This window comes from Vicugna pacos, chromosome 7, assembly GCF_048564905.1.
Source record: "Vicugna pacos chromosome 7, VicPac4, whole genome shotgun sequence".
Classification (NCBI taxonomy): Eukaryota; Metazoa; Chordata; class Mammalia; order Artiodactyla; family Camelidae; genus Vicugna; species Vicugna pacos.
The window spans coordinates 15,846,954-15,859,311 of record NC_132993.1 but is presented as its reverse complement, the minus strand read 5'-3'; the positions used below and the strand labels follow the sequence as shown (position 1 = coordinate 15,859,311).

The 12,358-nt window shown below is 33.6% G+C and overlaps 1 protein-coding gene across 8 annotated transcripts in view; it reads right to left on the bottom strand.

Moving 5' to 3' along the window:
- CNOT4 (CCR4-NOT transcription complex subunit 4) overlaps nucleotides 1-12,358 on the bottom strand; it is a 123,062-nt gene that overhangs the window by 65,209 nt on the left and 45,495 nt on the right. For all 8 annotated transcript variants that reach the window (XM_072964390.1, XM_006213105.3, XM_006213107.3 and 5 more), the window contains exon 2: nucleotides 6,622-6,887. In XM_072964390.1, coding sequence (XP_072820491.1) covers nucleotides 6,622-6,795 — 174 coding nt within the window. In that variant the 5' untranslated portion in view covers nucleotides 6,796-6,887. The remainder of the gene's footprint in view (nucleotides 1-6,621; nucleotides 6,888-12,358) is intronic.

Sequence of the window (12,358 nt, the reverse complement as noted above, 5' to 3'; positions counted from 1 at the left end):
ATTTAAATACTGCTTTTTCCTATTTCATTAAATTCTGCTTAATCCCTATCTTTCCACTGTCACAATGTTCATTTTTCTGGTTTCTTAATTTGGAAATAATTTTTTCATTTATTTTTGTTCTTCATTTTCTAATAAATGCATTTACAGCTTTATCTCTTCCTCTTACCAAAGACAATGAAAAATACTATATAAAACTTGTTTTTAAACCAACATCTTAAAAACATGTCATGGGGAAGTCTCAAGCCAGTTTCTGGATAAAAGTCAAAACTCAGAAAGATAAGTGGGAAGTCTGAGTAGCAACAAATGGGGAGAGAGGGAAAAATGCAGGAAGAGGGACAGCATTCAAAGTTCAAGGCCAACCTAAAGTGAACTCTTTCAGGAGATCATTCCCACATTAGGCTGAGAACCAGTTCACCCCCCAAAAGGCTTATTTCCTTTAGTCTCAGGAAAAGTACAAACTACAGAGAGGTCAAAACAAGAAAAAAAGAAAGGGGTGTAGAATTAAACCATCCTAAAGAAGCTGAAACCAACCACAGGAAAGATGTGTACCCTAGAGAACAGAAGACCTTTACGCTTGGCCAGAGCAAAGACCTTTACATTTGAGGCATCCCAAATGTTTACAGGATCTAGCAGAAGCCAAATCAAAGCCTCTTTAGAGGAGGGCAAATCCATCTTGGGTCTTGGAGATCCCTACAAATAATTCAATGACAACAACCAGGAAGCAGACAGATAACCAAGCACATAAAGAAATAAAACATGAACAACAACCAGCAGAAATGTCCCTCATAGGCTTCAGCTACTGGAATTACTGGACACAAATTTAAAATAATAATGCTTATCTGTTTAAACAAATACATGACAAACTTGAAAATAACTGCAGGGTGTAAAAATCTATTTAAGAAATTACATCAAGTATCAGAAAAGAATAAATATTACTTCTAGAAATGGAAAACACAATGACAAAATTTTAAAACTCAGTAGAGCAGACCTCAAAAAACAAACAAACAAAAAAAACAATTCAAACATTAAAGGACTGATCAGAAGAAACCATCCATTAAGTGCATTAAGGAAAGAAAGAGAAAACAGGTTAAAAAACATGGAAGACAGTGAAAAGATCTGGAAAACATGTAATCAGAGCCCCGGAAAGAGAAGAAAGAGAATAAAGGCAATATCTGAAGCAATAATAGCTTAGTTTTTTCCATAACTGATAGAAAAATCCACACTCAAGAAGCCCTGCAAACTCCAAGCAGGACAAATAAAAAGAAATACACAAGTGAGTTCTACTTTTTGGAACTAATTAGTATTTCCATTGTGGTCTAACAATCGATTTTTGTGCCCAGTGCACTTGTGTATTTTAAAGTTTTATACAAATTTATTTGTACAAAATTATGTGCATGCTTGCTAATTATGGAAACTGCTAATTTCCATTTCCTTTTTATTGTGTACTTCATCTATTTCTAAAATACAGAAATTAGAAGTCTCTCCACTACAAAGGTGGATGCAGTTTCTCCTGGTATTTTTATCAGCACAATACACTTCAAAGCTCTGCTGTTAAGCAAATAAAAGTTTCATGACTTTGGAGGCCTTTATCAGTAAGAAAAATATCCTCTTTATCCTTTTAAAGTGTGCTTGATCTTGAATTTGACTATGACTAACATCAGTACTATTACACTTTCCTTCCTATGATCTCCATTTGCCCATTCTATCTTTCCCCTAGTTTCACTGATACTCTTCTTGTAAATGTTCCTAGTCAAACAGTTCTTACAAGGTTTATTCGGAAAAAGAGCAATCCCCCATATCCTTCCTCCCCTGCAACAGTAGTCTCTGCCTAGAAATGTTTACTCTTTCAGATGATTTGTTTGTTGATTACTATCACATCGTTAAATAACATGCCTGTGTTGCTACTTCTTAATTTTTCAGTATTAAACACTATAACATTATGTAAGTTGAAAATTTAGCTTTCTTTCAGCCAGCCTAACCATACATCCCAAGTCCACATTCTAACCTTCCATCCTAATTTTAGTTAGGTCAATATTCACAGTTACATTATTATAAAGTTCAAATGTTATTTATACACTTCCACCTCTGGCCATGGCACATTAGGTGGTGACAGACTAGGGATACCAGCATAAACGACTAGAAAACTAGACAAAGTATATGAAATAACTGTTTTCAGATACTGAACAACAAGAAATGAACAGCAGGTCTATGACCTCTGAGAGAAGAGAGATAAGACAGATGAAAACCATGAGTGTCCCAACTTTCTGCTCTTCTGCAAGTTACTGGACCCTGGCACTGGGTCCAACAATCACACTAAGCTGAGGGGACAGTGATCAAAATTTGAAGAGGCTGAGGCAACTGCAATTTGAAGGGCAAAATACAACAAGGAGGAACTAGTACAGAAATAAATTCAGAAATCAACACAGAGGAATCCTGTGGTAGCCAGCTTCCATATGTGGCATTCAATGAAGACTCTAATAGAGTGAGTGTCAATAATGAATTGGGGGAGGAAATAAAAAGAAGTAATACCAATCACATGGACACTCTTTCAGAATACAGAGAATGACAAAACACTTCCTGATTCATTTTATGAAACTAGTATTTCTTTGGTACCAAATCTAAAAACAATGTAAAAGAAAGCCACAGATAAATAACTCTCATGACACAGACACAAAAATCCTTCTGAAAATATCAGGTTCTTGACTGAGATGGGTAATTTCATAACTGTGTGTTCAGCACTCTCTGGCAAAGCTAAGCCAGGTCTCAGACTCCAAGACTCTGTGTTGCCTGTACTGTCTGCCTTCTATGACCCACTCCAGCCATGAGACAGGATTGAGCAAAGTCTGGTAGTTAAGAGACTAAGGAGAGGTTCTACGAGTTGTGGATATTAAGTCAACAAGTATCCAAAAAAATTACTCCTGCTCCATTAACAATAAGTGCCTCAGGTAAAGACTAAAACTTGGAGACTAAAAGTAGTAGTCTTATCCTTCTTTAATCTGGATTTTTTTTCTTTTTTTTTTATTGTTCTCTTTTATCTTTTTGTTTTTGTTCTGTGGGTTTTTTTTTTTCTTTTTGTCTCGTTTTTATTGCGTCTGCTTTTTCAAACTCTGTGTCCAGGGCTGACTTTCAGTGGATAGCAGGGAGGGTGCTGGTCTGCTACATACAAAACCCCCACCCAGAAGCAGATTGTCTACAAATGTTTTAGCATCAGGTTCCCCACAAATGTGCGGGACGGGCAAGGAGGTAGCCACCTTTCTGGCAGCATGGCGCCCAATGTCCCAGGACAAAGGGCTCTCTGCACCGAACTGGTCCCAACGCTGGTGGGGACAGGAGGGGACCGACTATCCGAGGCCGACGATCCTAGCCCAACCAAGGTTCCCCCTGCACTGCCATATCTTCCACCTGGGCTGGATTCTGACTTAGAGGCGTTCAATCATAATCCCACAGATGGTAGCTTCTCCCCATTGGCTCCTCAGTGAAGCCTATACACCAAGTATCTGAACCTGTGGTTCCTCTCATATGGAGCAGGATTACAATGGCAACAACACATCATCAGCGGGGTAAAACTAACCTGTCTCACGACAATCTAAACCCAGCTCACGTTCCCTACTAGTGGGTGAACAATTCAACGCTTGGTGAATTCTGTTTCACAATGATAGGAAGAGGGGAATTTTTTCTCTTTTTTTCTTAGACAATCTCTCATCTTTTCTAAAAACATTCTATACACTGATAACTCCCAAATTTAAATCTCCATACCCGAACTGAGCTTGAATATTAGATCTCTAATAGGAATCTCAAACTTAGCATTTCTAAAACTGCATTCCTGATCTTCTCAAAAAACCTGTTCCTACTGCAGTTGTACCCATCTCAGTTAACGGCCATTCTCTACTTCTAGTTGCTAAGTTCAAAACCTTGTGGTTATCCTCTACATTTCTACTTGTACTGTACAGTGAATATTAAACTTTACAAACCACTGTATGTCTGAAAAATGTTTTATTATGCTTTTACATCTGAATAAAATTGAGAATGCCTCATTCAAACTTATTTTCACTCAAAAATTTAGAAAACAAATTTCTCACTTTTCTCTTTATGGTTGTAAGCCAAAAACATTGGTATTAGTTTTACTCTTGCTCTTTTGTGATCTATATATTTTTCTCTTATCTTTCAGAACTTTTTCTTTATTCTAGATATTCTAAAATTTCACAATTACATAAATAGATGTTGCTCTTTTTCAGTAATTTTGTTTCACACTCAGAGAACCCTTCCAATCTGGGGACAATTGCTTTTCATCATGAAGAATTTTCTTCTATTAGTTCTTTGCTTATTCCCATCCATTCTTAGCTCACTGCTTCTGAAACTTCTCTTAGCAGACATAAGAACCAGTAGATCTATCTTTTACATTGCTTAATTTTTCTTTCATGCTTTCTATTTTTTTTAATCTTTCTGCACTATACCTTACAAAAAAATATTCAGTACAATCTTTCAACTTACAAAGTTGCTCTTGAACTGTGTTCATTCTGTTCTTCAGCCTGTTCATTTTCAAGATTTCTAATTTGTTTTAAAAAAAGTTCTTTCTACAAGATTGTCATTCTCTCTTACCTCTTTGAGAAGTATTAATGACACTTCAGTTTTTTTCTGTTTGCTTACTTATGTTAGGTTCTTCTATTTACTGATTTTGTGTTTTTCTTTTATAATGTTGGTTTTCCCTAAATACCTATTGATTCCTGGTTATTGTACATCTTTACATATAAAAATTCTGTCAACCAGTCTATAAATGCTATTTCTGTTAACTGTAGGACATTCTTTTGTGACCCTATAGAGGACAAACTGCTGGACAGGGTATGTTAATAGTTCATCTTCTGAGCGTAGGAGATCTTAGTTTCTCTATGGTATTTCCATCTCTTTTAAGGCTCTGACCCAAATTTATAACCAGTATTCCAGCTAGAGGTCATGTGTCCCTACTACCTGGCATCAAGTTGTACTGGACTCATATGCTGCTCCAACGCCATACTCAAAAGCACGCTGACAGCTTTCCTAAGATCTTGAAGCACCACTATTATTACCCTTTTTCAGCAGTCCTCTCCTGAGTGTGTTTTAAGCTAATCCTTTTTCTTAAAATTGATCCCAATGGCCTCTGTCCTCCAGAGTTCTCATACTTTCTGGTCCTCCCCAATAGGTCCCCTTTTATTGATAACCAGCTTTGCTGAAGTTACTGTTTTGTTTTTACCTTAATGTCTTTTCTTTTTTTTTCTCACTTTCTAAGGATTTGAGGTGATTTTAGGTAATCCCTAAGACTGAAATGAATTCCTTTGCCATTTCCCCCAATAGTCTTATGTTATCCTAAAGTTGCCACTTTCAACATAATAGTTCAGTACAACTGTCTTATAATGGAATGAGCAGAATCAATTTTTAAAATATGACAATGTTTAAAACCCATTAACACAAATTTACTATAGATTTTGAGCAAGCTAATAAGGTTTTCATTTACCTTTCCACTCATATTGTTAAAGTATATAAACTATATAAAAAGATACTATATATACATTATAAATATTCATTACATGTCTATATACACACACTACATTAATTATCATTTAAGTAGATGTAAACATTTTTCATTCATGTAATATATGTTAAATGCCCACCAGATTAAAAAAAAAAACTGGACAATGCATTGCCTTCTGAGATTATAATTCCTCTAGAAAGGAAATTGAGAGATAAAATTGTTAAAAATACTCTAGGTACTTAAAACATTTCCACTTTCTCAGTATTTGTTAGTAGTGAACACAAGAGCTCTTTGAAGTGGATAAACAGAAAACTTTAAATCATGCAAACATTAAAGAGAAGGCAAAAAATAGATACATGTTAAATCCTAGAACCACAAATAAAGTCCTTCAAAATAGAAATGCAGCAATCCTGCTCACCCTAATAGGTTAACTACACTGTAACTGTTACATTTGCTTATGAAAACAACAAAACACCAAAACTATTTTAAAAATCACAGATTTTTTTTTTTAGAGTTAGGACTTGCATTTGAACCCCAAACCTTCTACCCACTAGTTGATGCCTCAGGACAAGTTATTTAAAAGGCCTAGTTTCCTTGTACAATGGGGGCAGCATTATCAGCCTAGAATTTACATTAGCATGAAAAATGAGTAACTATTACCTGCTGAATCAGGATTTCTCTGTCACTTTCACCCATGACCTTTTTAGTAAATATCAAAACTTCTCTACTATTTCATACTAGAAAATTAAAGCAAATTTCCCCCCTAGATGTAAAACTGAATGTGTTTTTCCGATTTCACATCATCCTTTATAAATCCACTGCCTCTCTCTACTCCCAATCCTTTTAAATAGCCAGCACTGCTGATCTTGTTAACCTCCTCAGAAAAGAAAACTAAAGGCCAGAGAGTCTATGTGCCTTTACCAAGGTCATATACTTAGTTAACAATAAAGCCATCTTGACTCTGACTTCCAGGGCAGAGTTCTTTCTACCTCATTATATCTTAAAAATATAATGCTACACGTTATCTCACCTGAGGTTTGTAGATTCTTTTAAACCTATTTACTTATATGCATGGTGAAAAAAAACCAAACACAAAATCATTTTGAAGTATTTACCTTCCTACACGCAGGACAAAGCCCATTTTCATCAGTGCGAATTCGATGCCAACAAAATCGGCAAATCTGGTAGCCACAGGTGCAAGGGAAAAAGTTGATATCATCTATCTCCAAGGGCTCCATGCAAAGAGGACATTCCACAGGGTCTTCCTTCGCATCAGGACTGCGAGACATCTTCACGTTTATTAAACAGCAGCAAAAGTTTATAATAATTTAAGGGAGAAGGAAGTTCAGCACTGAGAACTAAAATGTAGAACTTCAAAGACCTGCATGAAAAGAAACAAAATATACTGTTTACTACTGAAAGAATGGCATTTTCAGTAAATAAGAATCATTATCAAAAAATTTGAAAAATATTAATCAGACCATTTTTTGCTATTATTGCAGAAGATATTTCAAAATGGAATTCTGAATTTTTTTTACATGTCAAGAAAAAGGCCTGATACTGAATTTTTTGATTCAACAGAAAGACACAGAACTTTTCTTTTTTAAGATAAAACATTTAGTATTAACTCAGTATTAATCACAGAACATTTTAGGGGAATAAATAATATACAGAAGCATCTTCAGCCTTAAACTTAAACTGTCTTCTCTTTGATGTAGAAGCTAATAATACAGCCTCACAACTAAAGGAGTATCATAGTAGTCCGAAATGTGTTGCAATTTACAAAATAAACCTAATGAAAAAGAGGTTCCAGTCATCTATAAATACATGTTCATATCAATCCTTTACCACAGAAATCGTAAGTCAGAGCTGAAAAAAATATGTCATAGAACCTAATTATTTACAGTTAAATATGTACTGACATGCTAATGAACACTTCTGGGAATATAAGCACATATTAAACAGATTAGAAGTATTCCTTTTTATTGTAGTAATGCTACAAAAAGCCTACAAAAAAACAGGAAGGGGGAAGAGAACAAACAGACCTCAATCTCCCAAAGTCTTTTTAAAAATTAAATAATTTATCTTTTTAGATTATGGAGAATTGAAAAATTTTAGGTAACAATTTAGACTCAAGTCACTATTAAATTAAAATGCTATGTCAAAAATCACTATTTTAGGTTAAAAAACTGATAGCCTCCAAAATATAACTCAATGCAATCCCTATCAAAATAACTGAGGTTTTAATGTGGAGGGTATAACTCAGTGGCAGAGCACATGCTTAGCATGCATAAGGTTCTGGGTTCAACCCCCAGTACCTCTATTAAAAATAATAAACAAACAAATAAATAAACCTAATTACTCCCTAAAAATTAATAAAATAAAATAAACTATCAAAAAAGAGAAACTGTTCAATTTATTTTTAAATAAATTTTTTGTTTATTTTTACATAAGACAAACTAATTCTGAAGTTTACATGAAAGAGTAAATGTGTGAGAATTACTTTGAAATTCTGGTAGGGGGAATGTGAGGATTTGTCCTATCAGATACTGAACTGCACTACAAAGCTATGTAACTTAAATAATTTGATGTTGGTACAAAAATAGACAAAAGATCAAAGAAACTAAAGAATCTAGAAACAGAACCATGAATTTATGAAATTTTAGCATTTGGCAAAAGGGACATTAATCAATATAGCAAGAATGGACTGATTTATAAGCAGTAACAGGATTCTGGTCTATCCACTTTAAGAAAAAAACAGTATATATCTAACACTGCAATCAAAATAAATTCCATATGATCTGTCTGAAGAGCTATATACATTAAAATAAACTACTGAAGTGTTAGAAGAAAACAGAATTTTTAAAAATCTTGGAATACTGAAAGTCTTCCTAAGCAAAAACAAATTCAGAAGCCATAAAAGAAAGATATGGTCAACTTAGTAATATGAAAAAAAAAAATTAAAGGCAAGCAACAGAGTAAAGGATATATTCGCTGTATACAATGAAGAATTGTCCAGGATATATAAGGAAATCTTAGAAAGCAATTTTTAAAAGACAAATTAATCAAAAGAAAATTGAGAACAGATTATGATGAGTATTCACAAAAGAATTACAAATGATTATAACATATGAAAAGATGATCGACTTCTTTAGTCAGTAAACAGTGAGAGAGCATTTTCCCCCATTAGTCTGTCAAAGAAGATAGTCTCCCCACAAAGCAAAGATTATCACTGATCTAAGTTCCTCTCTGCAAAGAGGAAATGGGAGCACAAAGAGTACCTTGCCTTAAATTGCATAGCTATTAGATGGTGCAGCCTGGATCCATTCCAGGAAGCCTTAGCCCCAGAATTCGTGCTCTTCACTCTTCTTTTATACCACCTAAGACTCTATCCTACATAAATACTCTCATAAATGCACCAAGTACTTTCCTATATATTCTGCAGCACTGTTCATAAGAGTAGAAAACTGCGAACAATGTTAACTGTCCATCAGCTGGGAAATCCCTAAGTAAATAATGATATAGCCATAAGATAGATGTGTGTGTTGACTCAGAAGATGTCTATTACACGGGTTTTTTACTTTTAAAAGCAAGCTGGAGACTAACATAAATATACAATTACTTCCATATAGATATATAAATCCTATATGTGTATGTGTTTGTTTCTCCAAGAAAATAAAGTACATGAAAGGTTATACACTAAAATGTCATCATATCACAAAAGACAAAGTGGAGGTACTAATTTTTGTTTTTGAAAATCTGTATTACCCATACTGCTGTAATAAACATTTTTGCAATTCAAATGGCCAAACTTGTAAGAAAGACAGAAATTATTTTATCTCCTTTATGAAAATTAAATCTGACTTTTGTTAATAATTAGAAGAAAAATAAAATAGCTCCCTATGAATATATAATTATTTCAAAATAAAAGCTTTTTTAAAGAAAAAAATGGTATATGTATTTACAAACAATTCAGGAATCTTGGTCTTTATATATATATATAAAATGAGTGGTTTAGAGCTGATTTCTAATAGTTCCTCCCACTTGAATATCCCAAAACTACCTGTAGAAAACACAGACTCAAACATAGGTTCTACAAACAGGAAATAAAATAAAATAAAATAATCAAACGGTGCTGTCTATACAAGACATTATTTCTAAAACTATAGCTTATTAGAGTTTCAGAGAAGTAATTTATGAGATGCTGGGAAGGAAACAATACAATGGGGTTTATGAATTGAAAAACTTTCTAGAAAGGAAATTACAATAAATAAAAGATGACATATTGAGACTTTGCTTTTGTCTTTTAATTTTAAAAGTTTGCAAGAGTATCCAGTTTAGAGGGAAGAAGAGAGACAAAATAGTAAGAAGTTCCTCAAGGTGCTTAACATAAAATCAAGTACATTTGTACACTTTTAGAACCATGGAGAGATGCCATGAAAGCCAGCTGTCAAAACGTAATCACCTAGCTGGTAAAATGTAGTAGGGAAGTCTGATGTAGAACGCTGGAATACAAGGTAAAAGTCTCATCTTTTCCAACAAGTAGCTATACAATCTTGGATAAGACACTCAAAAGCACTGGGACTCACCTGAAAAATGCTGAGACACAAAATTAAATGGAATTTTCAAGTATAGAAATACTTCCTTTATGTAACCTCATTGAACTAAGCTTTTAAAATAAGCTATGAAATAAACTCTCTTCCTCTCCAAATACTCTAGCCCAAATTCTCATTACAGAAGAGTAATTTTATTTCATCATCCAGTCAACTAATATTAAAATAAAAATAAAACAGAATGAGTTGAAACAAGATTTATAAAGGTGCAAGACACAGAAATAAAAGATGTTTTTAAATGTAAAGGGGAAGTTAAGTCAGTGACTTTCTAGATGAGGTGTGGGGCTTCTTAGGACAGAAGTGTCAGTTTTGATTAATTAATTTTGAAAAAAGTTTACTTTCACGTGCATTATCTAATCCTCACTGTGACTTGGTAAGAATATATTACTCCCTTTATAAAATATGAAACAGGAAGGGAGGGAATAGCTCAGTGGCACAGTGCATGCTTAGCATGCACAAGGTCCTCGGTTCAATCCCCAGCACCTCCTTTTAAAAATAATAATAATAATAAATAATAAAGCTAATAACCTCCACCCTCCACTCCCCCAACCCCACCCCTGCAAACAAACAAACAAAAGATGAAACAGGGATGAGGGGTGGGGTAAGTTGTTTCTGAGTCACTCTGATCCAGGTGAAAAGACCAATTAAAGACAATTCAAAGTAAGACTGCCAACTTCAAAGCTTTCCAAAATGTTAAGGCAAAAGTTATGATTACTGGAGACTCAGCTACATAATCTTGGATATAGAGTGCAAACGTTCTAAAAGTAAAAATACACTACTTTTTCAAAAACTTAAATCCTATAGGAAAGCTCTACCTTATTATCTGAGTTCTTGTTCTCTGTATTACCTGTAATTAATACCTCAACACAGTATAAATTCTGATATAACATAATAATGCTCCTGAATTACCAAAAAATCTCACATGTAGTAAGTGCACAAAATAAAAATCACACATTCAGAATTTCACACAACATTGTAAAACGATTATAATTCAATTAAAAATGTTAAAAAAAATCATACATTCAAAATCATGCTCAAAAGTTCCTCATCACTCATGAAGTGTTGTATACATGACTTTGTGCTTAGGACTCTGTTCAAAACATCTGTAAAAACAGACTATAAAATGTCAAGCATTGCAACTGCTATGGAAAATAGTTTGCTGGTTCCTCAAAAAGTTAAACATAAATTAGCATATGACTCAGCAATTCCACTTCTGGGGATACACCAAAGGGATTGAAAAGAACCTGAACAGATATTTATACACCAATATTCACAGTAGCATTACTCAAAATACAACTCAAGTGCCCATCAACAATGAATGGAAAAACGAATGTATGCAGTCTATACATTCAGTGATGTGTTTATTCAGCCACAGAAGGAATAAAATTCTGCTACATGCTACAATGTGGATGAAACTTGAAAACATTATGCTATGTAAAATAAGCCAGTCACAAAAAATAAAGATTGTGTGTCCACTAACATGAGGTATCTAGAACAGGAAGTTCACTGCCACAGAAAGTAGAATAGAGGTTACCAGGGGCTGGGGCGAGGAAGAATGGGAAATTTTTGTTTAATAGGTATAGAGTTTCTGCTTGGGATTTTAAAAAAGTTTTAGAAATAGAAAGTGGTGATGGTTACACAACACTGTCCACGTAATTAATGCCACTGAATTGTACACTTAAAATACTTAAAATGGCAAGTCTTATATATATTTACCATAATAAAAAAAACTTTAAAATGCAGTATATAATAAATAGCACTTTTAAGTATTTGGTTGTCTTATTTAAATTGTTAAATTTTTAAATTTTGTGCCAGTCTGGTAGCTGAATTTGTGATAAGTTAAATGTGTGTATGATGCAATTCCACTGAAAAGTTACATAGAAATTACAGTCATGAATACATTGTATACCCCAAATTATATGTACACTACAGTTACACATAATAGAAAGCTATTTATAGATATGAAACATATACACACACACTTTGAATGATATCTAGAATAGTGTTAGTTTCCATAAAATCCACACATTCAATTCAACACATACACAGAACTATAAACTAACATTAAAAAAAAACCTGTAATAAATGTAAATACAATATCACACAGCTTATATTTTACTTAGTCATTGTTTTATAACTATAAATTCTTATTTCTTTAATAATCAGTTTACCCTCAATACAATGGAAATTTTCAGGAGAGCAGAGAAATTACCTGGTGCATCACATTTATGATGGTATA